Source organism: Podarcis vaucheri (assembly GCF_965113315.1).
Source record: "Podarcis vaucheri genome assembly, chromosome: 10".
Classification (NCBI taxonomy): Eukaryota; Metazoa; Chordata; class Lepidosauria; order Squamata; family Lacertidae; genus Podarcis; species Podarcis vaucheri.
In genome coordinates this window covers 49,544,954-49,571,449 of record NC_138748.1, presented here as the reverse complement: position 1 = coordinate 49,571,449, position 26,496 = coordinate 49,544,954, and the positions used below count along the sequence as shown (strand labels likewise).

At 41.6% G+C, this 26,496-nt stretch overlaps 1 protein-coding gene across 1 annotated transcript in view; it reads left to right on the top strand.

Moving 5' to 3' along the window:
* POLR3B (RNA polymerase III subunit B) overlaps positions 1-26,496 on the top strand; it is a 64,788-nt gene that overhangs the window by 27,925 nt on the left and 10,367 nt on the right. Inside the window, exons 18-24 of the mRNA XM_082241171.1 lie at positions 363-461; positions 1,498-1,625; positions 8,264-8,473; positions 10,727-10,885; positions 12,044-12,161; positions 12,849-12,991; positions 25,585-25,688. Of these exons, the coding sequence (XP_082097297.1) occupies positions 363-461; positions 1,498-1,625; positions 8,264-8,473; positions 10,727-10,885; positions 12,044-12,161; positions 12,849-12,991; positions 25,585-25,688 (961 nt within the window). The remainder of the gene's footprint in view (positions 1-362; positions 462-1,497; positions 1,626-8,263; positions 8,474-10,726; positions 10,886-12,043; positions 12,162-12,848; positions 12,992-25,584; positions 25,689-26,496) is intronic.

Sequence of the window (26,496 nt, the reverse complement as noted above, 5' to 3'; positions counted from 1 at the left end):
GGGAAACCTGTCCCTCCAAATATTTTTCAGCTACTGCATCATCCCTGACCATTGGTCATGCTGGCTGAGGTTGATGGGACTTGGAGTCCAGTGACATGCGGAGGGCCACGGGCTTCCCCTCCCTGGTGTAGAAAATGCTGAGCTAGTGAGACCAATGACCTGACCCTGTATCAGGCAGCCTCAAACCCCACTTTCATTTCATGCTAGTATACAAGCCGGTTTTCAGAAGAATTTAGTTCACAGTAGTAGTAACAGTTCAGTTTCTACACAAATTGGCCATTTACTTTTTAAAATAGATACGATAACACAGGCTTAATGTGGAATTTGTAAGTTATTTTTACACATTCATGCTCTGCCTTCAGGAATTTTGAAGACTTTTTACACGAAAGTCTGGTTGAATATTTGGATGTGAACGAGGAAAATGACTGCAACATTGCACTGTATGAACATACAATCACAAAGTAAGTGTTCTGCGTTAAGAAATTTGTGTGGTAAAGCTGATATTGGCATAGGAAGGAGTTCCTCGTTTTGTGTTGAGTGGCTTACAGGAGTGAGAGAGCAGGGAATGATGCATATATATGCAGATATCTGAGATAAAGTATGCTATATATTTATGAAAAATGCTCCTCAGGGATATTTATGTTGTCTTTCATTTGTATTTCTGATGGAACTATGAATGCACTCATGGGGTTCCTGAACAAGCATGCTTTCCCGTTTAGATCAGTCATATTATTGTTATTATTTATTTAATTTGTATGCAGTCCTTCATCCAAAGGTCCCAGGGCAGCATATCTCTTTACATTTTCCCACTATGGAAACCCTTGGAGTGGGTGGGGGATTTTTTGTACATCTTGGAGATTCCAGCCTGTAAGGCATCACTAGATTACTGACTTGTAAAATGCAATAGAGGAACGTTTTGTGTGATTTAGAATGCAGGGTCACAGTCACACCATGATGATGCTGTTTTGTCACAGAGCTACAATTCCTAGGACACTTGACAAGCTGCTGTCCCCAGGATTCCCACAACCGCTAAGGTGGTATACTAGTGCTTCAGATGTATGGAGTGGATGCAGCCCTTATATTTGCCATTCGCTTCTTCGCAGTCTAACTGTGTGACTTTTCCATTATTTTCCTGGTTCATGAAAGCCCTGAAATACATATTTGAGCCTTCTTGTTTGTCAATACAGGCAAACTTGGTTGTCTAACGTAATCTAACCAGAAGACCGTTTGACTTCTGAAATGTTTGACAACCAAGGCGCAGCTTCCGATTGGTTGCAAGAGCTTCTTGCATTTAAGCGGAAGCTGTGTTGAAAATTCAGGTTCCGAAAAACGTTCATTTACTTCCAGGTTTTTGGCATTCGGGAGCTGAAACGTACGATAATGGAGGCATTCAGAAACCGAGGTTTGACTGTATGTGGGCTGCAAGCTTTAAGAAATCTAACTACGTACTTATGAGCTTTTTGTTTCTTTCCCCTTCCTCCTACCCCCACTTAAAAGAGAGACAACACACCTGGAGATTGAACCTTTTACTCTTCTTGGCGTGTGTGCCGGCCTCATTCCTTACCCTCACCATAACCAGTCTCCAAGAAACACTTACCAGTGTGCTATGGGGAAGCAAGCTATGGGTAAGACCTGTGCCTCACATCTGAGTAGTTGCTTTTTTATGTAAGCTGTATAGTATTAAATTATTTTAAAACCATTGATGATAAGCTGATTTTTCTATAGTGGAATGTGAGATTCAAATTTGTTTTTAAACATGCTTAAAACAGCATTGCTAGCATGAAAGTTACTGTGCTTGCTTTTTCAGTGTTACTGGAGAGCTAGCGAGTGTCTTTATGTCACCTTGCACTGCAGCGTTCTGTGCTCTATATATTTTTCTAAAACAAAAATAATAACTGCACACAAAGACTGACAGAGAACATGGAGATTTCCTGTCAATCACTAATGTGTGTAACCTTTCAGTATTAATTGCTAGTTCTTTAACGACAAGATCTAGATATGGAATGTAGTTACAATGAATTTTCCTTTTCTAGGAAAAGCTGGAATGCACTCATTATCAGTGGCTTCTTAATGTGGTAACATATAATACGAGCATTGCAATCTTAAGCACATTTACAGATTTGAGTTCTGTGGATGATACCTTTGAGCAAACACACATAATACCAAACTACGACTGTGGAAAAGCAGCAGATTCTCATATATGCTAAATTTCAAATAGTAATGCATTGCTATCCTATTTCACAAATGTTTTGCCATCTTTTGCTGGCTGGCTAAACCTTTCCCCATTAGTTATTTATTACAAGTACAGTATGTATAAAGTAGTGTATAAGGTTCACAAAAACAAACAAACCCACCTGCCAGTAGTTCATATTAGAGTGTGCTAGTTATGCAGTTCATAAGTCAATGCAGGAATACAATATCGCCTTCCAAAAAAGGTATTTTGTCTCAATCTAGCAATCTTGCTATCATTTTGTTAAATGAGCATGATAGTTCCAGGGGTGCAAATCCACCTCCCCAGTCTGTAGAACCTGTGGACACAAAACTTGCTCTTTCCATTGAAATGAATGGGGAAATGCATGGGTACATTGTGTGCATGTTGACCCCTGTATCGTATGTTTGCTCATTTATGATAATGTCGTTTTAGAAAACACACACACACACACACACAAACTTTCAAGTCTTCAGTAAAATAAACTTAGCACTTCCTGGGCTTACCAATTTGCATTGCATCATACAGCTTTAAACTGGGTCATTTACCCCCCCCCCCAAAAAAAAATATCTTTGTGAATAAATCTCTCCCATCCCATCCCCACTCTTGGACACTGTTCTTGAAAAATTTATCTGGAGCAGTTTCAGCTGCAAGCAGTGCCAGAGAGTTGTGTTCTAACTATCTCCTGTTCAGTTATTGAGACTTACTCTTGAAAAGTTAACACCAAGTTGTGTTTAAAATATTTACTATTAATACTTTACTATTATGTTGTGTCATTTCTGGAAATTACATTTCCCTGAATAAATTTTAAAATTGAACCGTGTTCCTTTTCTGTCACTTTTTCTGGCAGAAATAAAATGTTGGAGGAAAAAACTTATATATATGCGTACTTTTTATTTTATTTTTGCCTCTCTTTTTTTACTGTGATCCCCCCCCCCCCCGGGACTCTATTTTAGGACTATTAGCCTCAGAAGGTTTGGTTAGTTACCACACACAGTTAAGCAGGATCAGTGTGTACAGAAAGCCAATTCAGTATCTGTAGAGTTCTTTTGTAGTTTTCTGTGTGAAGGTCTTTTTTTCTCGTTTTGTTTTCAGTGTCATTTGCAATTCATTGTCTGTGTTTTCTGAGGTTGGTGTATTCAGCTGCTTTGACCCTGGGTCTTGCACATTTAGCTCCTTGGATACAATCCTCTGACGTTACTGCTGACGCTGGGAACACAAAAGCTGCTGAATATCTTTAGTAATATTTTTTTTTAAGGCTTTGTTTCTGTCTGCTATTGCAAAGCACCTGACTCTGAAGAAAGAGCAGGGAGACAAAACTGCATTTCTAAAGTTGGCATATTACGGATTTGTTTAAATTGAGTTTTTACATTGTGTGCGGAACGTTTGCGAAAAACCTATGGAATCTCCTCCCCCCCCCCACCAGGAAAAAACACACCCTATGTGGTCATAGTTGCAATTCTCTCCCAGTCCTCCTAGATTTGCTGGGATGTTTGCTAAGTAATATCAGCACTGAGGAAATTTTGTGCTGAGTCTCATAAACTGACTGTTTTGAGTCTGTCTGCGGTGATTCATCGCATCAGATGCGTTTGCCCTCTCTATAGTCGTCTTTGCCCACCCCCTGCTGCCACTAACTGTCTTTGTATTGTCCTGGAGGAGATCCATGTTCAAGTCCATTTAGTCACTTCCTGGGCTGTCAAGAGCTTGGGATTATTGAGATAGCATTTTAGCTTCCTGCTGAGAAGAAAGGACCCATTGCTCAGCCTTGCCCCATTCTGATCACTGAAATGCTTTCATTCCTTGCAAAAATTGCATCCTTGGGCTTAGCAGTCATTCAAGTGAGGGAAATGGGTGTGTCCCATAGGTGCTATAGATGTATTTTGGTATCATATTCCTCCAAGCAGTCTCTGGATGAAGGATGACAGGGACTCTTGAGTAGCTTGTGCAGCAGAACTTTCGAGGTTGTGGAGAAGCTGCTCCAAATTCTGGAGGACCTTCAAGTCTCTTGCCTCATGCGGTGTGAGTTGTTTCAGTAGAACAGAATTGGAGGAAGCTTTAGTGCACATGTGGAAATGCTTGGATGTGCAAGGCTATTGGATCCCAGCTATAATATTAAAAGGAACTCAAAGAGATAAATTATCCATATAAATAATACATTCAGTAGCAGCAGCAGGAGGAGGAGTATATATTTATTTATTTATAGCCCATCTTTTCCCCAGTCCAGGACTAAAGGTAGCTTACACAGATAAAACAGAATAAGCTAAAAACATAAGATGTCACAGCAAACTATGGTTTGTTGTTACAAGAACATGTTGCAGCCAGTGTTTGGAACTCACATGCCATCCTGCCCTTCCTCTCTGCCTTCCCACACAAAGAGAGGAAATGTTAACCTGCCATTTATGGTTTGTAACAAACTGCTGTTTCCTATTTTGTCTTATTACAGAAAACTAATTTGTGCAAACCATAGTTTAGCAAAGCAGGATATCAGATGAGGATTCATAACTATGGTTTACACAAATCAGTGTTTCTTGAATTGTGTTAAAAACACAAACTGATACTTTACCATTCTTTCCTCTGTTTATGGAGGAGTGGGAAGAATACATACAGTGGTACCTCGGGTTAAGTATTTAATTCGTTCCGGAGATTCGTTCTTAACCTGAAACTGTTCTTAACCTGAAACACCACTTTAACTAATGGGGCCTCCTGCTGCCGCCGCGCTGACAGGGCACAATTTCTGTTCTCATCCTGAAGCAAAGTTCTTAACCTGAAGCACTATTTCTGGGTTAGCGGAGTCTGTAACCTGAAGCGTATGTAACCTGAGGTACCATTGTACTTCCAAAAGCTCAAATGGAATAGGTACCTAGACTAGTTAACTAGCATATTAGCTTCTCATGCAGCTGTCAAATATGTTCATATTTAAGAAAGATACATGTTGCTATTTAAAATATTGGTGATGAATTGTTCTGCTTATTAAAAATATTTGAGGATTAGATCCAAACTTAGTCATGCTTAGAATAAACGTATTGAAATCAATGGGAATGTGTCTGGATCCAGCTCTCTGTGCCTTGTTCATTAGTAAAGTTCCAAGCATACAGGAAAGGTTGGCCTTTTCAGGGAGCGATGTTCATACACTGATTGCTATCTTAAGGTTTTATGGAACCTCAGGAATGCACTCACCATTCATGTCTCTGAAAAGGGAAACTTTTACAGGCACAGCTCTGGATTTGCAGCCATTATGCCTTGCCCCATGGCTAATCCACTAAAATAGCTGCTGTATTTCTAACTAGGTTGCTGTAAGCCCACTTCTTGATAGAGAAATAGACTTTATAGTGGCTTTTGCAGCCTAGCTCTAGGGTGGGTAACACAAGGGCTGACAGGTGATAACCTTGAGGTAAATAAATGTTGCTGAAAGTAGACTGATGTGCTCAGGCCTTTGGAGATAGTGGTACCTCGGGTTACATATGCTTCAGGTTACATACACTTCAGGTTACAGACTCCACTAACCCAGAAATATTGCTTCAGGTTAAGAACTTTGCTTCAGGATGAGAACAGAAATCGTGCTCCAGCGATGCGGCGGCAGCAGGAGGCCCCATTAGCTAAAGTGGTGCTTCAGGTTAAGAACAGTTTCAGGTTAAGTACGGACCTCCGGAATGAATTAAGTACCGTATTTTTCGCCCCATAAGACACACTTTTCCCCCTCCAAAAATGAAGGGGAAATCGGGGTGCGTCTTATGGGGCGAATGCCTGCAAGCCTCGCGCGCCCGGCAGGAGGTCCCACCGGGTGCGCGAGGCTTGGGGCGGCAGCCTGTCGCCCGAAGCACGGGGAGCCCTCGGGAGGGCTCCCCCTGCTTCGGGCGAGTGCCTGCAAGCCTCGCGCGCCCGGCTGGAGGTCCCACCGGGTGCGGGAGGCTTGGGGCGGCAGCCTGTCGCCCGAAGCACGGGGAGCCCTCGGGAGGGCTCCCCCTGCTTCGGGCGAGTGTCTGCAAGCCTCGCGCACCCGGCAGGAGGTCCCACCGGGTGCGCGAGGCTTGGGGCGGCAGCGGACTGCTCGCGCGCACCTAGAAGCTTGGGGCGCGCTGAGCTCCGCACGCCCCAAGCTCCTGGTGTAGCGCAGCGATCCGCTAGCCCTCAGAGAGCCCCGCGGCTCTCCCAAGGCTAGCGGACTGCTTGCGCGCACCTAGAAGCTTGGGGCGCGCTGAGCTCCGCATGCCCCAAGCTTCTAGGTGCGCGCAAGCAGTCTGCTGCCGCCCCAAGCCTCGCGCACCAGGTGGGACCTCCTGCCGGGTGCGCGAGGCTTGGGGCGGCAGCGGACTGCTTGCGCGCACCTAGAAGCTTGGGGCGCGCTGAGCTCAGCACGCCCCAAGCTCCTGGTGTAGCGCAGCGATCCGCTAGCCCTCGGAGAGCCCCGCGGCTCTCCCAAGGCTAGCGGACTGCTTGCCGGCACGCAGAAGCTTGGGGTGCGCTGACCTCAGCTCGCCCCAAGCTTCTGGATTAGCGCAGGGGTCCGCTAGCCCTGGGAGAGGCGCCCGGCTCTCCCACGCTAGCGGAGACCTTGCCGGCACGCAGAAGCTTGGGGCGCGCTGAGCTCCGCACGCCCCAAGCTCCTGGTGTAGCGCAGCGCACCTGGGGGGGGGAATAAAATTTTTTTTCCTTTATTTCCCCCCCAAAAATCTAGGTGCGTCTTATGGGCCGGTGCGTCTTATGGGGCGAAAAATACGGTACTTACCCCGAGGTACCTCTGTACAGCCATGTTGTCCAAGCATTTCTTGGTTTAGGTTTTTATGATGTTACTGTTTTAAAAAGAGAGAAGAGGGAGAAAGAAAAGTCATGTATTGTAAAATTTCGTTTGGTTAGTGAGGTTGAAAGAAACACTGAGGCAATGGTGAACCCAGGGTGGTTGGGTTTTTTTTAAAATATAAAGTTGTTTAGATGGATAATTTTATTATGTTGTTGTTGTTGAGTCGTGCCCGACTCTTCATGACCCCATGGACCAGAGCACGCCAGGCGCTCCTGTCTTCCACAGTTTTAATAATAACATTTGCTTATTGGCACTATGACTATGAGTTTTATTTAACTAAGTTCTACTCAGCATAGATCCATTAGGGATTAGACCCACTGTCTCCAATACTAGTCATACTTGAAGTGGGCCCAAACTGATATTAATGAACATGACTAATTTAAGTCTATTAATGCCCATGGGTCTACAAATATGAACGACGGTCCTTTTAAAACCATGTATATATATTGCTGTTCATTTCATATGTGTGCCACTTTGCTGCATTCTTCTATAAATGCTGCATACATAGACAGAGGAGGAGAACAGATGAGACTTAGCTGAAGGTAGACTGAAGAAGTGCTATAGGGAGCACTCTTTAGAGTCTCTTATTTGAAAGCACTATCAGACAAGTTATAAAGCCTGGGTACTTGCAGCTTTTTCTGATGACTTTTCCATACCACTTACTAGTAGTTGGTATTGTAAAAAACAGCGTTTTCAAGAATCATCCAAGCTATTTTGCTGATGATAATTGCCCAGCATGACTTGGGTCCAAGCTATCTGAAAGACTGTATTCCCTCATACGAGCCCATCTGGGTTTTGAGATCTTCAGGGGAGGCCTACCTCTTAGTCCCACCACCCTCACCAGAACGCTTGGTGGGGATGCAGGACAGAGCCTTCTTAGTGGCTACTCCCAGACTCTGGAACTTCCTCCCTGGAGAAGCTAGATTGGCTCCCTCCTTGCCCTTCCATTGGCAGTTGAAGCCCTTGTTCCAACAGGCTTTGGGGAAACTGTCTGCTTTTAGTGAAAGGGCTGGTGCTGTGTAGTTTTTATTGCATTTATTTGTATGTTTTCAACATATGTTCTGTATGTTTATGGTTTTAATTCTATCAGTGTTTGCTTTTACTATTGTTTGCTTTTATTATTGTTTTTTCAATGTTTTTAGCAATTCTTGTTTTTATTTGTAGGCTACCTTGAGTCCTTACAGCAAAAAAGTCAGTGTATAAATAAAATGATGATGATGATGATGATGATAATTAATATCTTTTTAAAATTGCAGGTACCATTGGATATAATCAGAGAAACAGAATAGATACTCTTATGTATCTGTTGGCGTATCCCCAAAGACCAATGGTTAAAACAAAAACCATAGAACTCATAGATTTTGAGAAACTGCCGGCTGGACAGAATGCCACAGTTGCTGTGATGAGTTACAGTGGTTATGACATTGAAGATGCTCTTGTGTTAAACAAAGCTTCTTTAGACAGAGGTAAGAAGGACCTCATAATGCTCTGCCATTATCAGTGGATTGAGAGCTATGTTTCTTTCTTCAGCTCAATTCATTCAACCATGGTAAATAAATTTAACTGCAGTTCAGTGGAGAGGGTAGCCATCGTGGTATCCTTCAGCCATTTTGCTGAACTAGTCTCTGACTATTGGCCCTGCTGTCTGAGGCTGATGGGGGCTGGAGTCCAAAAAGTACCGGAGGGCAGAACATTGGCTACCCCAGATATAGGGTAATATTTCACTTAACAAGCCATGGTTTGGGACCTGTCGTGTGTTTTTAAAGCTGTGGTTTGTAAAAGCTATGGTTTGGTGTGATTCCTGAACTAGAAAATCGTAGTTATGGCCATTGCTCTGATTTCAGAAGTGCCTGCAAGATAAAACTGGGAATGCTTAGCTGATTAAAAACAAAAGCAAGCAGGCATCTCTGAACTCAATTGGCCTGTACATTTGCAGCCTAAATTATGGTTTTGGGCTAAGCTATCACCATAGTTTGACTTCTTCCCATAACAATAAACCATCGTTTAGCATTACACCTAATTGCAGCCACTGTGTTACAGCAAACAAAATGGGAAAAGGCAGTATAAAATTGCCTAGCAAACCGCTATACTTAATCCTGAACCAGAGTACTTTTTGAAAAGGAAGCAAGCTCTCTAAACCAATGCTTTTTAATGCGTACAATTGCAGTGTCATATATCCTTTAGCAGAGCTGGCATCTGACCAAAAGGAACGTACTAAGTTTTGCTGGAGGTTGGTGTGTGTGTGAATGTATCCTGCTGTCTTCACTTTGATGAAGCTTGTCTGGATGATCTGGTTTTAGTGTTGTGCTAACAATCATTTTCAAAGTGCCATCTCCCTTGAGAAATGCCTAACATTTATTTTGCGTAGCCACAAAACTTTCCTGCCAGCTTGTGCTGATACATCCTAGCACACTTTCCCCAGCCTTTGCACCCCTCCTTGCTAGTTGCCAGGCAGCCATACTTGTATTCCTAGACATGTATCTTTGGCATTAATGTCTGCACACTTAATTTATTCTTTTTTTTCTAAAACAATGGCAGACATGATTTAAAGCAGAATGTTTTCCTTCTTGCAGACTGCTAACATTGGGGAGAAATCAAAGACTGTTCAGAATTACTTCGTATCACTGAATAATGTAGATATGTCAAGCATAACTTACAGCTATTTTTGGGTTTTCAATCCAAAGTTTATTCAAAGGCATTCTACTTGTGTTTAGAAATATGTATGCGTTTTAGTCAGTTAGGGCCAAAGAAGGAAACTCAGTGCATTTGTATGTTTAGCTGTAACTTTTAGTTCTTACAAGCAAAAGTTATCGGTATCATTGTCTGATATTTTTAGAAGGGCAAACTAGAGGTGATACTTCTTTTTTAAAAAAATACTTTGAGGCCTTTATTAAAACTATGGAAAGTTTCTGGCCACTTTGAACTCACAGTTTTAACAAGAGTAGCCATATTACCAATCTCTGACGCTTTAAAACTAACAATTTTATTGCTTCATAAGGCCCATTGCATTTTCATAGTACTTGTTAGAAACGTTTTTAATTGTTTTACAATGTTTTAAATGTGTTATTTTCTTTAATTTTTAATTGTGTTGTTCTATCTTTGCTGCCCTTGGCTCTTCACGGAGAAAGAGGAGGATATAAATTTAATAAATAAATAAATGCCGGCTTTTGTAGCCTGCAGAGGTCCATGCCAAAATTGGTGCAGCCTGATCCTATACTTGCAATTACACATAGGATCTAGATAAATGAAAGCTTGGGGGGGGACCAGAAAAATTGCGCAGGAGACCTACTTCCCATGCCAATTTTTTCCATATATATTTTTTCAGGCCCTCTCTAGCAGGATCACAGCCCTACATTTTTAAAGGTGTCCAGGAAATATATTTTTAGTTGCATTACCTTATAAATCAGTGCTACTCAAAGTGGTGGTCCACAGACCAGTGCCAGTTCACAAGCCACCGACTGCCAAACCCCAGTGACTCCACCACAGCCCAGGTTGGGTGGGATGCTTCAGGGACTCAATAGGGTACCAGGCCTTGGCACCTTGGGATGGGAATTGCTGGTCTACCACATCAGATAGCTTGAGAAGCACTGTTATAAGTAACTTTTCAGAGGGCTCATTTCTGTACTGTAGAGGTAGATTGTGAACTTGCAACGTAATAGTCACTTAACTATCTAACTCTCATGGTAGGAATTTTGATCAACTTGTTTGCTTTCTCTGAGGTTTTGGAAGGTGTCTCGTGTACAAGAATGCCAAGTGTACTCTGAAGCGTTACACAAATCAGACATTTGACAAGGTGATGGGACCCATGCTGGATGCAGCTACACACAAGCCAATCTGGCGCCATGAAATTCTAGATGCTGATGGTATTTGCTCTCCAGGTATAAAGTGATGTTTTGTGTATTTTAAGAAACTATCATTTTGCGCAAGTGTGCTAGGTACAATACAGAACACGGCAGCCCCATGCCCTGTGGCATTCCATCAAAGTAACAGAGTAAATATGAAGGGCTGAGGGATTAATAATAGTGGGGAAGCATTCAATGTAACAGAGAGTAGATGAAATTATAATGCATGCTTTGTCGAAGTTGAGTTTTAAGATGGAGTATAGCTAAACAAAGTGAAAACTTTGTGCCAGGCAAATAAGTTCTTGTTTGCCCTGGCATTTGGTTCTTAATTGGTGGGGTTGGCAAGGTGAGGTGACTGCCTCAGGCGGTTGGAGTCACAGGGGCAGATCCTGATGACAATCTTTCTCCCCTCCCCGCCACCCTTGTTTCTGATGTAGATCTTCCTTCACCCCGTCTTCCCTGATGGGGAGGGGGCACCATTTGGGGGTCTGCCTCAGGTGCCAAAATGTTTTGGGCCAGCCCTATTAATTGGGATCAGATGATATGATGAAACCTTAGCCTGTATTGGTGTTCATCTTTTAGTATGATGGAGGAGGCACTGTCATTAAAATGATCACTTTTAGTAAATAATACTATGTGTTCATCCTTTAGTGGGACGGAGCATGATTGTCCTTTTGTAACATTGCAGGGTGAGCACTTTTAGTCATTGATGGGGATTTAATGTTATTTCAAATTTTGTATTTGATGTTCTTTTACAGCTCTCTGTCTTTTTGAGACATTTTATGTAATATTAACAGATAAGTGCAATAAATAATAATAATAAGCTTATTGGTGGCTTTTTAAAACTGTCCACTTAGAATAATAAGACTCAGTAGTCTGTTCACTGCCAATTTTTTCTTTACTTGAAAACTTTTTAAAATACAGTGGTGCCTCGGGTTACATACGCTTCAGGTTACAGAATCTGCTAACTCAGAAATATTACGTGGGTTAAGGACTTTGCTTCAGAATGAGAACAGAAATCGCGCTGTGGCGGCGGGAGGCCCCATTAGCTAAAGTGGTGCTTCAGGTTAAGAACAGTTTCAGGTTAAGAACGGACCTCCGGAACGAATTAAGGTACCACTGTACTTCATAATTTTGATCAACTTGATGCATTAAAAAAGCACAACCTGTTTTCTTCTTCCTACGTCCTTACAGGTGAAAAGGTAGAAAACAAGCAGGTGCTTGTGAACAAGTCAATGCCAACTGTGACCCAGACGCCTCTGGAAGGCAGCAGCATCCCGCAGCAACCACAATATAAAGATGTGCCCGTAACGTATGTCACACCATCATCCTTTATTTCTAAAAGCCAGAGGGGGAAAGGAAGAGTGGATAGTTCATGCTTCGTTCTGGAAAAGTGGGAAATAAGGCTGAGCAACAGAAAGCAGGGAGACCAGGTCAGGAACTTCATTGGATCACGGCCAGTGAACTTCGTTTTCCAGGTTGTGCAGTGTAGAATAACTGTACGCTAAAGTACACATTGCATTAAGCATGCTGTTAAAGTGCTTAAGCTGGCCACTTTTATTCTGAAAGAAAACTAGCTCCATTCTGGAACATGCTGTATACCTCAAATATATAGAATCACAGAATTGTAGAGCTGTATATTAATTGAAGAGAACATCCAAAACTCATGTAACAATAAATGCAGAAGTTGTTCAGGTAAATGTCATTTCTATTATAATTTTCACTTATCGTGGAAGGGCTGGGCTGCAACTTATTCTTTATTTATCTGTTAATGTTCTTTTTTAATATTCAAGAGCAGTGGTATCATTTTTAAATCAGGGACAGAAAGATGTCTGTCATTCCTTTCCTTATAATTTAATTCCAAATGCGTTTTAGCAGTAGTTTTAGTATAAAAAAGTACATTTGCTGTCTGAGCTTAAAACTTGCAACCTGGTGTCCCACAAGCAATGTGGCTTTATTTCTGAGAAATGAAATACGTGTTTTCTCTCCTAATCGTTAGTTACAAAGGTGCAACTGATTCATACATTGAAAAAGTCATGATATCTTCAAATGCTGAGGATGCATTTTTGATCAAAATATTGCTGAGGCAAACGAGGCGGCCAGAAATTGGAGACAAATTTAGCAGTCGCCATGGGCAAAAAGGTATATACATTGTTATGTTTAATTTTTTTTATTTGCTGTCCTTGAAATAATGCAATATGCATTGCTTATTTTGTAGCATATGGGGGTATCTGCATAAAATTGGTATACAGTGGTGCCTCGCAAGACGAAAAGAATCCGTTCTGTGATTCTCTTCGTCTAGCGGTTTTTTTGTCTTGCGAAGCAAGCCCATTGACGGATTAGAGGATTAGCGCTATTAGCGGCTTTTAGCGGCTTATCAGTTTATCGGATCAGCTGATAAGCGGCTTAGCGGCTTAGAAAAAGGGGGGGAGGGAAAAAAACCCGCAGGAACTCGCAAGACATTTTCGTCTTGCGAAGCAAGCCCATAGGAGATTCGTTTTGCGAAGCATCTCCAAAACGGAAAACTCTTTCGTCTAGCGAGTTTTCCGTCTTGCGAGGCATTCGTCTTGCGGGGCACCACTGTATACATATATGCCGCTCTCAGCTATTCATAAGTACATATGCTCCTGTTACTAAAAATGTGTCAGTGGATGCAAATGACTGGGAGCCTAATACTGTAAAATATAGAATATAACAATGCTAACAAAGAATGGAAATTGCTCTGTTTTGAAATAACAATTCTGCACACAATTGGCCAAAATATTCCAATCTCTCTGTGTTTGTACGTGTGTGTGTGTGTGTGTGTGAGAGAGAGAGAGAGAGAGAGAGAGAGAGAGAGAGAGAGAGAGAGAATGCATATATCCAAGTGGAAGATGGAATTGCAATCTTGTTTATCTTACTTATCACTGATCTGTTGAAACTTTAAAAGGGTTACTGGACTTTAAAGAACAACAGAGCTGAGTGCAGCCACCATTGTGCTGCCTTTTGGTTTACCTTATGGGTGCATGGCAAGCAGCAGTGGCAGGAGATTGAAGTAAAGCAATTGACTATCCCTTCATGATGTTCACGATGCTTCTAGCCAGCTCTGCTTATGAGGATTAGGAGTGTTTCAGCACTTCCAATCTGCTGTCCAGACCTAAGGTGGTGCTTCATCCCACTCTGGTCACTACAGGGCCACTTGGCTAAAAGATGGTACAATAAGCAGAAGCTACCAGCTATCTTTTTTGAAAGATAATGCATCTTTAATGCTGCAGAGCTCAGTGGGTCCTTGGACCAGTCCCTATCTTTCCACCTAACCTACCTCACAGAGCGATTGTGAAAATAACGTCTTGGAAGGCAGTGACCAGTATCATGTGTGTCAACTTTAGCTTCAGGAAGGAATGGCAGGTTTTAAATGAAACAAACAAACGATCAATCAATCAATCAATCAATCAAGTTAGGAATATTGTCACATAAGTGCCTCATTTGCTTTCTTTTATCAGGCATCAATCACAGTGTGAAAATGAGGTTGTTACCTATAAACAAACCACTTGCTCAGATGCATTGCTGATAAGGCCTCAGTGTCTACCTCTTCCCTTAGCAACTCTGCAGCAAAATTAAGGTAGCAGACCTGCTTTTCAGAGAATCTAGGGGGAAACCAATAGGAATCCCCCAGGTGAAGTTTCTTGATAAGGACATCTCCTGCGTAAGGCATTCAGACTTGTTAATTTCCCCAAGTGCTCTACAAAATATATGCATTGTTTTTAGTGCACTCGGAATGGTATGCTTGACTGCTTTGCATACCGTGCCTAATTATGTTAATCATAGGAAAACGTGGAGCTGGAGCTTGCTAGATGCCTGACCACTTTCCAAGCCGCAGTTCTGCTGTTGGAAACAGCTCCCAACAAATGCCCGTCAAACCTTTCTTCTTCAAATATTTCAGTGCAGGAGATGCCATAGCAAACCTTGGAACTTTATTCCATTGCTTAGTCTGCATGACTGTTCCCCTGAACCCACCCCGTAATGTCTAACCTAAAAAAGATATCTTCTTGCAAGAGAAGGGTACAGTTGTTCTTAGCGGATAGGCTCAGTATTGGTTCCTCTTTGTTTTATGACACCCTTTTGAAAACATACCACTCGCGATCTTCTCTTGCTCTGTGCAGCACGAGACAATATCAAGCACATTCAGAGCCTCAGTCAGTGCTCCCGGGAGCTGAGTGTATGCTGCAAGATGCCCCAGAATCTTCTGCAGCACCCACATTTCTGCAGTTGACAAAACAGAGTGGAAATTGTATTTACTGAAAGGAGGAAGCTGGGGAAAATACTGCCCCAAAGTCATTTTTTTATATATATAAAAAATGTTGCTTCAATAATATTTCAGAATTCTGTATCTTCTGAAAGTTGTGGATAAGCAGATGTAAAACCACACTCTATTCAGTAATGATACACTTTGTTGGTGCTTCTCATTTTTACCTTTCTGTAAAGGGTACAGTTTAGGGGATACTTGAAATTTTGCAAGGAACATCCTTGCATTCTTTTGGAGTGCCAAACAAAGAAACCTAAACCCATTTGAGGTAATATTCATGTTGTTATATCAGTAGCTTGACTTCCACAAGATATCTTTTGATTGAGCTCAAACAAGCAAAAGGAATGATTTAGCATCCATGCTTATTGTTTTTCAAATTCACAAAATCTGAAATCAGTTCTTGATTCCACAGAGGGCTGGGAGAACACAGAAGTTCTGACTTCTATATTCAGCAGATCATTATATTTCCAGATTTCCTCTTGCTTCTGTAAAAGTCCCAGTGAAGGGGGAAAGTTAGGCTCCTTTGATGTGAAAAAAGCAATATATCACTTCTCTGAAAGAAGGTTTTGCAGTCTCTCATGTGAAAAAGGATTAACACCTCCAACAATGGTCCTGCAGATCACAGAGCTAAGCAGCAATGCTGAGCAGTATTCCTGAAGTGGAAGAACTGTATTTAAAGAAGGAGGATTGAAATGGCAAACAGAAGCTGTTTTAATAGCTAAAGATCCCAGATAAAGGCTTAAACATTTCTTGAAGTATTTGCACTAAAATGCCTCTAAAGACAAGGAAATGACTTCAAATTCATAAATGCTATCTTTAGGAAAACAAAGTTCTGTGGCCCTTAGCATTGAGATAGTGCGTGTTCACTGTAGTGCAGAATAAAGATACATTATTCACAATATCCAGTACCTCTTATAGCCTTTTTCTTCTCTGGTATTATTTAATTAGTGTGCACTATTAAAAGCACAGGTCTGACAAACTCAAACCCAGGATGGTAGACATATTCCTTTAAAAATATATGGTGGCCTGAGGACCACATGAAGTATCTTTCTTAGTCTATTTTTGTCCTGCTTTTCAGCCAGCAGGCTTCCAAAGCAGCTTACATCAGCCAATCCAATTAACTGAGGAATCCTATGTATGTCTGCTCAGAAGTAAGCCCCAGTGAATTCAATGGGACTTATTTCTAGGGAAGCATGTATAGGATTGCAGCCTAAAAGTGCAATGAAACTGCAATTAAAATGCTATTAAAGGCAGAACTCAAGTTAATCCATTGGAAGACAAATACATAATTCTAGTAGAAAGAATTAAAATCGTGCATGAAGCTCCAGTGAAGAGGCCTTGGACCGCTTTGGGGGGGGGGACAAAACCCAGCAATGAGTTAATTGGGCAAATATACAGAAGGAAGTTTCGAGGGCTGTGGGGTGGGGTGGGCAGGAAGCATTGCTCATAGTTTCTAAGCATAAGTGAATTCATTGTTTTTGTTTTTCTATTCTTGTCACTTTTGCCACACACAAGCGTCTTGTATAATTCCATGCAGTTTTGGAGCTTTAAGATTCCTTGTGAAAATGGGAGTCAATCCATTAAGTACTGTTGTAAATAAAAATATGCCCTTTTCCCTTATGGGGTATCCAAGAGCCCATATAGAGTCCTTACATAGGTTCCCTATTGGTAGGAGAAAATAACAGAGGCCAACCAGAGAATATTGAGAAGCAAAGCAGCTAGTAAGCTTGATCTTTATTGATCTGTTGCAACAGGGTACTCCCCTCACACGCAGGAGAGGAAGAGGACCCACAAAAATGCTGTGCAATGGCTTATAAAGACTTTTGAAATTCCCATCCTCTAGACCAAGACCACCCCCAGAAACATTATGCATACATCACAGAAGGGGTGTAACCTAAGACCACCCCTCAGATACATCCCACCTACATCACAGAATTATCTGGAGTAGTAGCAATATATTTTAGACCTGGGTAGTTCATCCAGATCCAGATGTTGGGCCTCCACTCATTAGCCCTGCCCAGCAGTTGGAGTGATGGGAGTTGCAGTACGACAACTAGGGAGCACCATGTGGATTAGCTCTGCTTGAAGAGACACAGCCATTGATGCCTTAGTGGAACTCAGAGTTGGGGGACAGGTTGTTTTAACCATAACATCTGGTTCCATCTTGTTGGATCTCTTAACCAGTGGTGGCCAAACTTGGCCCTCCAGCTGTTTTGGGACTACAACTCCCACCATCCCTAGCTAACAGGACCAGTGGCCAGGAGTTGTAGTCCCAAAACAGCTGGAGGGCCAAGTTTGGCCACCACTGTCTTAACCCATCTCATCCCTTGGATCACAGCACTGAAAGCATTACAAAATTGTATTGAATTAAAGCAAAGCACAGAATTATCCCCCCTTCCCCCCCTTTCCACTTGAAGCATGTCCATACAAGACTCCCAACTTTCGTAACTTTTTTTTTTTAACCACTGCTTAACTTGCTGTTCTGAGTGTCAAGTAAGCATTTTAACTCAAATAACAAACAGGTAACCTTCTGACCCTTTTCAGTAAATCTCTCCCCCCCCCCCATTTCCCCCCTCTCCTCCCTTCTCCCAAATTACGGTAGTTTAGCATTTTATGGCACAGAATAAAAATCTCCCAATTCTGTTTCCAAATAGTATATATCCTAAACACATTTTTCTGAAGCCCTCGAGTCATTCAGCTATGTGTATTTTGTAAAGTTCCTATGGTTATTGTTTTACAATAGCTGCTTCCAGGAGCATTGTAGGGGTTTCAGTTAATCAGCTCTTTGTGTGCTTCAGACTATGCAAATTTATCACACCAGACCATTCAGCAGCTCATGGGAAACCAGTGTACAAGCTGCATTGTCTTCTAGCGCCTCCTCTAATTTAAAATGGTTTTAATAAAGAAGCTAATCAAGTTTGCTTATGTATTATTTATCTGTCAATTTTAATTCTGGCCATCTCGATGTCATATGAGAAGTACTAAGTGATAGGATAGATCCACAAATGATTCGGCAACGGAACAAAACTATAATTAATTGGTGCTGCTTTGCCCTTGCACATATTTAGGCAAATAGTGTCTGCTAACTAGAAGACCATGTAGCTTTGGCATTTGCAATAATTTATTTTGCTATATGATAAATTGAAACCCCAAATACTTCCATACAATTCTGAATTAACAGAGGGTTTTGGGGGACAGGGATGGGTTTAGATCACATTATCTGGGTCTCTTAATGCCAGGAATAGCATTGAATCGGTTCATTTATTTAAATCAAATTTATCCCACACCTTGAACATGTGGCTCATAGGTGAACTTTGAACGCATACAGTTAAAAGCATTTTTGCACATTCTGAGATCTCTGCTTGAGCGGCATAGAACAGTAGAAGATAAAATTCAAGACAAATTGTATTTATTTGCTTTGAATGGCCATCATAATGTCCTCTTTTTTGCTCTTTAAAATATGGCAGTCCTACCCAACAGAAACTAGTAGCACTGCAGCTGTTGCTTCTGACCCAAATGTGTCATAGTTTGCACTCTGTATACTATGGGCTGAATCAGACTTTAAGCATGATAGGATTATTTGCCTTATTTAGAACCTTAAGAGCTTTGTCATTATGAAAAGTATATTATGCTTATGATTTTACTCCTACTGACAGATTTTGTTGATAGCTGAGCAGTATGGGTTTATTATTATTATTATTATTATTATTATTATTATTATGAAAGCAACATATTCTGCTATAAATGACATGGATCCTTGGATTTTGTACATGGAGGGAAAACACAAAACTGGTGCAGGATATATCTGAAAGCTTCAGGATATCTGCCTAAGACTTTGGGCTTGAAAACTGGAACCTAATAGATACACAGCCCCATTCAATCTGGGCTCTGATATTTACGGGGCCCTTCACATGGACCCTGGACACATGGAAACTGCTTCTTCATGAGCTGCAGGATGCCATATCAGTGGCTCAGGGCCCATGTGCCCAGCACTCCCCGTGTGATCAGATCTCTCAATAATAGCTAAGCTATGTGGGAGCATCAACAAAAGCAGCCAGGGTAAAATTCTAAGGTCTTTGTGTCTTTAAGAGCAAGTTCTGAGGCCACTAACTCCGTGACCAGTAAAGCCCAAACAAAAGGCCCAAATACTATTGCAAAGTATTCTAAAACATATGTGGTGCTTTTGATTTCGTTCTACTCACCGCTGAAATATTTTGAATGAGGCAAAATTATCAACCGTTGTCTGATTATGTCTGGTGCCCAAATATATATATATATATGTGCAAAGCATCTACGCTATCTTGCATGCTCCTTACAAAAAGTTACTTGATGTGTATTCCACAGAAAATGGGGCATATTGGTTATACTTTTTACTAAGCAGACGCTATAGAGAATACACAGATAAATGGTATCTGATCTATAATGAACGTATGTTGAAACATAAATTGGCAATGCCTTGCTAGTATCCATTTCTAATAACCTTGAGGCATGAGTGAAAATAATACCAAAATAGATTCTCGATTGCAGAATCCAATAATATAGCTATCGTGGTGCTAAGTGTGAGAGCTCACAGCATTCAGGATCATTGTAAACTCCAGGAAGCTGCAATATACCTATTCAGCTCCGTAACTACACTGACTGGCAGGAGTTCTCTAGAATTTCAAAAGGGTCATTCTCAGTCCTATCTGAAGTGGCCAGGGTTTGATCTAGAGACCTTCTGCATGCAAAGCAAATTCTCTACCACTGGGCTACAGCTCTTCTCTTCCGCACATACTCAACAGCTCCACATAATCTGAGCATGTAGGTTTTTCCCCTTCATTCATTTGTAATATGCCAGAGGACTTTGATTATTGGGCAGCATCTAAGTGGCATAAATAAATAACATTTTAATTGTACCCTCAATGACCCAATACCCTTTTTGTGAAATTCAAAAGAAAAGAAAGGAAAGAAAAAGCAAACCCGCGACTCCATGTGATTGTATTTGAAACAGTACAGAATTGTTGGGTCCCTTACCATAGGAAGAAAGCATCTATCTAGCTTGTCTGTCTAATGTTCATTCATTTGAGGATCTGTGTTTGGGGATGGATCTAAGCACGTCCAAATCACACAGGTGAACTCCCATATGCCTGACTCTGCTTCCGGTCACCCTGCTGGGATAATATGTGAATTGTCCACATTAATCTGATTTGGAACTATAATTTCTCTTCTAGAGGGGCTACGTTAGGGGCTGCCTTGTACACAATCCACTGGGATTGCCTCTTGGAAAGGAATTAAAATTTTGATTTGTGCTCTTGCTCTTCTTCTCATGCAAGACTGGGGAACCACAGGCCTGGGAGACAAACACAGCCCTCCATGCCTCTCTTGCGGCTGTCCCCACCCACCACCGACGAGTGACCCCTGGAGTTTGCCCAGATGACAGGGTGCCCCCCAAGTCCCCAAAAAAGTTCCTACCCCTGTCGTAATGGTTTTGGTCGTTTGTGTGCAGGAGAACCACCTTTTGAGTTCTGTCCTATGCTGATCTTTACACATTGAGATCACTCATCTGTTAAGATGATCAGGAAAGGTTCTTCTTTGTGGTTGGGGGTCTTTCTTCTCCCCCACCTCTCACGTGTACCTTGTTGTTGCATGGGAGCCACTTCCTTCTTGCGCAATCCTGTACAGGAGGAAACATGACATCTGTGGGGGGGGGGGAGACCCATCCAAAATTTGTGCATCATGCGGCTTGCCAGCCACATGGGACTGCACCCCAGGCAACTTCTCTTTGGACCGGAAATCTCAGATTGGTGTGTGTTTGTGTGTGTAAGGGTTTTCTCAGCTGTGGCTCCTTGTCTTGCAGAACTGCTTTGTTTGTTTTGCTAAATTCATGCCCTGCTTTTCCTTGTAAAATGCCCAAACTGACACACGACAAAATGCAATTAAAATACATCGTCTAAAAAAGTGACCAATGATTATAACAATAAACATAATAAAGAATAACACAGTAAAAACAATGTGACAAGTAAGGGACATTAAAAAAAATAAGCAGAAAATGAGAGCTAGCTAAAAACATGTTAAACTTAAAAGACAGTGCAGCATGTATTAGAAGAAGTGAATATATATATGTGTATGGAATCCTCTCTCCAAGAAGGCACACCTGGCTCCATCACTGTTTGTTTATAAGCACCAGGCAAAAACATTCTTCCTCATCCAGCCCTTTGGAGCTTCATTTTTTGCTTATCTTCTAGTTAGGTGGGTTTGAGATGGATTGGGTATATATGTGTGTGTTTTATTTTAGGTTCTTTTACCCATGTTTTTAATGTGGTGTTTTTTTGGGGGTGGGTGGGTTACAAGTTGCCTTGAGTTTCACTTTGGGTGGGGGGGGAGTGAGAAGTGGCTAATAAATACAATTACAGTGGTACCTCGGGTTACATACGCTTCAGGTTACATACGCTTCAGGTTACAGACTCCGCTAACCCAGAAATATTAACTTTGCTTCAGGATGAGAACAGAAATCGTGGTCCGGCGGCGCGGCAGCAGCAGGAGGCCCCATTAGCTAAAGTGGTGCTTCAGGTTAAGAACAGTTTCAGGTTAAGAACAGACCTCCGGAACGAATTAAGTACTTAACCCGAGGTACCACTGTAATAGTAATAACATTATCCATTATTACTATTATCAACAGCTCCACAGGTGGTAAATAATTATAATCCTCTAAACCACCTACATTAGAGGATTGGTTATCTTAAGCGTGGCGAGGGTACAAATTATAAAGATACAGAGTAAGGGAAAGTAGGCAACTTACTGGTCATTTTATGGACAAGGGTAGCCTCTTTATAATATAGTTTGGCACCACAAAATGTAAGATAATGTTGAACCACACACATTGCCCAGGACATTGTACTTTTTTTTGGATATTTTATATACTGAGTTGTATTCAATGCTAGTTCTCGGACCAGACCCACTGAAATAATAGTCATGTCAAACTGTGGTCCATTCATTGCCGTAGTAAAACTTCATTTGAATATAATTCATTTCACTTATCGTTTAACTGTATCCTTTGCTTTATATCTTTCTCACGTGGTTGTTTCTTATGTCTTCAGTTCTGTATGGTGTTTCCCCTTCCTAAACAAATAAGTAATTTTTAAATACGGTGCAGCAGAGCAAGACAAATTAGCTCAATGGGTCAAACACCTGTTTAAATACTAATTAAAAAAAGGTTTCTACTTGTCACTTGAAAAGAACCCGAAGGTTAAGCAGACCTTGCTCAATAGGGAATTCTGAAGTTTGTGCATACCTAGTGAGAAGATCTTCTCTCAGGTTCCTGCCAAATGCACATCAGATGGTGCCGGGTGGGACAGAAAAAAATGGGTGAAGTCCTTTCTGAAGGAACTCATCACCCAAGCAGGGCGCTGATCTGTGGAAAGTCCAGTTCCACTCCAATGCTTAGGAAGCAATACAAGGCATTTTTATTAAAGTGTATATCTGGTGATCTTCCATAAGCAAGTTCTATATTTTAGTAAGGTCAGGCTACTTGATGAAAAGGTGGTATTTTGAAATAATTCTTAGTTTTGGATTGAGTCATTGTGCTGGATTTTTAAAGTTTAAGCATGGTGGTTGTTTTTTTACTGCTGGAGAGTTTTGTAAGCACTGTATATAACTAAATGGAATGTATCTTCAAATAAGGAGGACAACGTAATCCTATGCACATATATGCAAAAGGCTGTTGATTTCAGTAAGGTTTACTCCCAAGTAATGTGTGCAAAGGACAGCAGCCAAAAAAAAAAAAAAAAGGTTCATGGAGATGTTGTCCTGCAGTCATCATAGCCCCTTTAGAAGACTGCTTTGCATTATTCTGTTTTACTCAAAATACTTATTGTGTGGCTCATGAAATGAACCTTAAAACAGGTGGCATGGCAAATGTGTCAACAGTTTCTGTTTCTTTCTAGAACTTGAGAAAGACAGAAAGCTTATTTTAAAATAGCCATGAACATTAAATTTAAGGTAATATGTAGACTGGCATTATTTTATATATAAATAAATAAATCACTCTATAAAAAAAAATATATTTATATATATTAAATAGGCTGAAAATAATTTAAAATAACTTGCAGCATTCACAGAAAAAAAAGAGTTTTTGCATATGTACAGTTGTACTTTGTCAGGTCTTCACAGACCGATGCTGCTTTAGTTAGTTAGGAAGCTAATTAGTTATATTTACAAACGAGAGTGCTAAAAGATTTTTTCTTGGAATTAAGAACTTTTCACTTATTTTGGAAAGAAGAACTTTCAAAGTTGTCCGATGAGTTGGATGGGGTTCACTCCACTCGCCCCATCTTCCAAATCTGTCTAAATATTTTGTTTTAACGTCTAATCTCATTATGCTCTCTTTGTGTTTAACTTGTATTAAAATCTGTCAGCTATGACTGGTCTCATAAGCACAGTCAGCGGACCAGAATAAGTTAATTATTTACTTGTGTCACTAGTACTCTTCATCTAATGAAATGCACAGCTGTGTTAGATCTGCAGTTGGACGTCTCGATTCCATTGTTATACAAGTCAGCAAAGGGTAGAAGCTGCTATGATGGAGGGGCCTCGGTTCTTTCTGCTGTTCTGCCTTTCTGTGTCGATTTCATGGATCTTTTATCATTCACTTTCACACAAAACAAACAACACAGCGCCTGTCTGCTATGGGAACCGTCTTGGCATATAAAAGGGTTTCCAGCGCCTGAAGTAATTTTAAGTTAGTGCAGATTTAATTTTTGGCTTACAGGTGCCCTTTCCTCCTCATGCAACCAAACACAATTTCCTAGTTTGGAGGAGGGGGAGGGATGTATGTTTGGCCAAACCCACAATTTAAGTGGGTGTAAATTTTACGTCGTAATTCTTTTGCATATTTTTCACACATGAGGAAATTACTAAAATGATTTTTTTGTGGGTATGGTGTTACCACCAAAAAATTGGTTTGGCGAGGATTTTTTATGGGGTAGGAACCAGTAATAATGGTAAAAATCATGTGTGTTTTTTAATTGAAAAGCACAAAATAAACTATAGAAATGCTTGATCTGCTTCTTTCATTGCATTGATCCTTCTACATACTGTTAACAGCTATCCCATGCACCTAGGCCCTGTTCTTATTTTGTTTTGTTTGTGTCTGTGTTTTTTTAATTGGGCAGTGGGTGTTGGTGTTTTCTGACCAAGCTCCAGTATCACAATCTCTTCTTGCCCTTCCCCGCAAGTGCCTGGTTGAGTAAGCCCTTGTTTAGCGTGTGTGTAAACATAGGGACGCAGGTGGCGCTGTGGGTAAAAGCCTCAGCGCCTAGGGCTTGCCGATCGAAAGGTCGGCGGTTCGAATCCCTGCGGCGGGGTGCGCTCCCGTCGTTCGGTCCCAGCGCCTGCCAACCTAGCAGTTCGAAAGCACCCCCGGGTGCAAGTAGATAAATAGGGACCGCTTACAAGCGGGAAGGTAAACGGCGTTTCCGTGTGCGGCTCTGGTTCACCAGAGCAGCGATGTCACGCTGGCCACGTGACCCAGAAGTGTCTTCGGACAGCGCTGGCCCCCGGCCTCTTGAGTGAGATGGGCGCACAACCCTAGAGTCTGGCAAGACTGGCCCATATGGGCAGGGGTATCTTTACCTTTAAACATTGCTTAACCTTCCCTAGTTCAAAACTCTTTTCTCCAGTTATAAAATGTATTGCCCACTTCACTGTACAAATCTACAAACTCTAAAGTATTTTAAAACATTTTACTGTGCTGCTCAGCTAGTTTTTTGCCCACCTGTAATAAAGCCACCCTACACAGTGAGAAAATTTGGTTTGCATAGACTTGGGAAAGAATAGATGTTTTGTTCTAAATGTTTGTGGTTCGATTGTATGCATCCTTGTTTTTTTTATAAACACATACGGTTTTCAAGTTATTTGGACGCATGTAATCCAATATTGCTAATGTTTCCCCAACCTTCTGCAGGGCAGGGAGGGAAGTTCCTTTTACAAGCAGGAGTCCTTCCCTCTGGCAGGTGGACCAAAGTTGTACCCCACTCAGTAAATAAAGACAAGGAACATTAGAGGATTCCCCCACTCTCAATTTCCTCAAAATTTAGTTAAAGCTTCTGTGTTGGGCCTGAGTTTAGAAGGAATACATGTTCTGGGGTCAGTATCTCAGATAAAAGCCTCTGCAAAATAGCTTGACTCTCACAAAGTACAGGGTAGTCTGGATTGCAGGATGCTAAGTGGTGGTGTCAATCACTGCAAAATGATTTTTTTTTTAAGTTTACATCTTTCATTTATCCTAGTCAGTATTGTTAGCTATATTTCCATGAACACCTTTAGTAAGGGAATGTCTGTTTTTGAGTGAACTATTTTTAATTGCATAGGCTAAAATAGCATTTAACTCTTGCCCAGGAACATCATTTTGGCTCTGCAAAATGAATTGCTTGCTTTTGTCATTTGAAAAACCTGTATATATTCTGTGTTTCAGGGGTTTGCGGCCTGATTATGCCTCAGGAGGACATGCCGTTTTGTGATTCAGGAATCTGTCCTGATATTATCATGAATCCCCATGGCTTCCCATCTCGCATGACGGTTTGTAACATTTTTACAGTCCTTGACCTTAATGCATTATTAAAAAGTGCTACTTACCCTTTTGGGGTAAATATCTATTTACTGTCAATAAAAGAAAAATGCAAGTTTTTACACTGTGCATTATTCTTCATAGGGCAGAAAGTGGAATAGGAAAGTTGTGTATCTTGACTGGTAGTGCTCTCCAGTGCTGACAGACATTGGTCTGCGTGGGAAAAACATGAAGAGGTTCAGGAGAACTGTTTGGCTAAGTGCCAGCTCAAAGGCATTTTGCAGCCTGAGGTGGAGCAACAAGTACCCTCCCCCATGCCCACAACTCAGGGTGCATAGTACCTGTAATGGGAATTGGGGTTGCTCGTGCGTAAAGGATGCTGAAGCTCTAGGCAACGTTGCCTGGCTAAACCTTTCCCTGGCTGGACAGCCCTTTCTCCATGGCTGTGTCAGTCACTGGCAGAATCCATCAGTGGGCGTTTCCTGAACTTCTTCCAACATAAAAATTCCTTGACGCCCAGTCTCCGCCTAGCCTCCCTGCATGGAAGCTTTCTGCGCAGAGTAGGCGTAGCCAGCGGAGGCCCTGGACTCTCCCCGCTGGTCTCTGTGGAAGAGTCCTGGAGCCCTCTCTCCGAAGTCCTTCCCTGATCCCCTTCCTCCCCGGTGTCACACTGATAACCTTCCCCAAAGGAAGTGTTCTCTCTCCCTCTACTGGTCCCTTCTCCTGCATGGTCGGGGAGCCTTACCTCCACTCTTGGCTCCGATGGCAGTTCCCTGACAGTACCCAAAAGCCAACCTAGTAATTTTGGTACCTGATGCT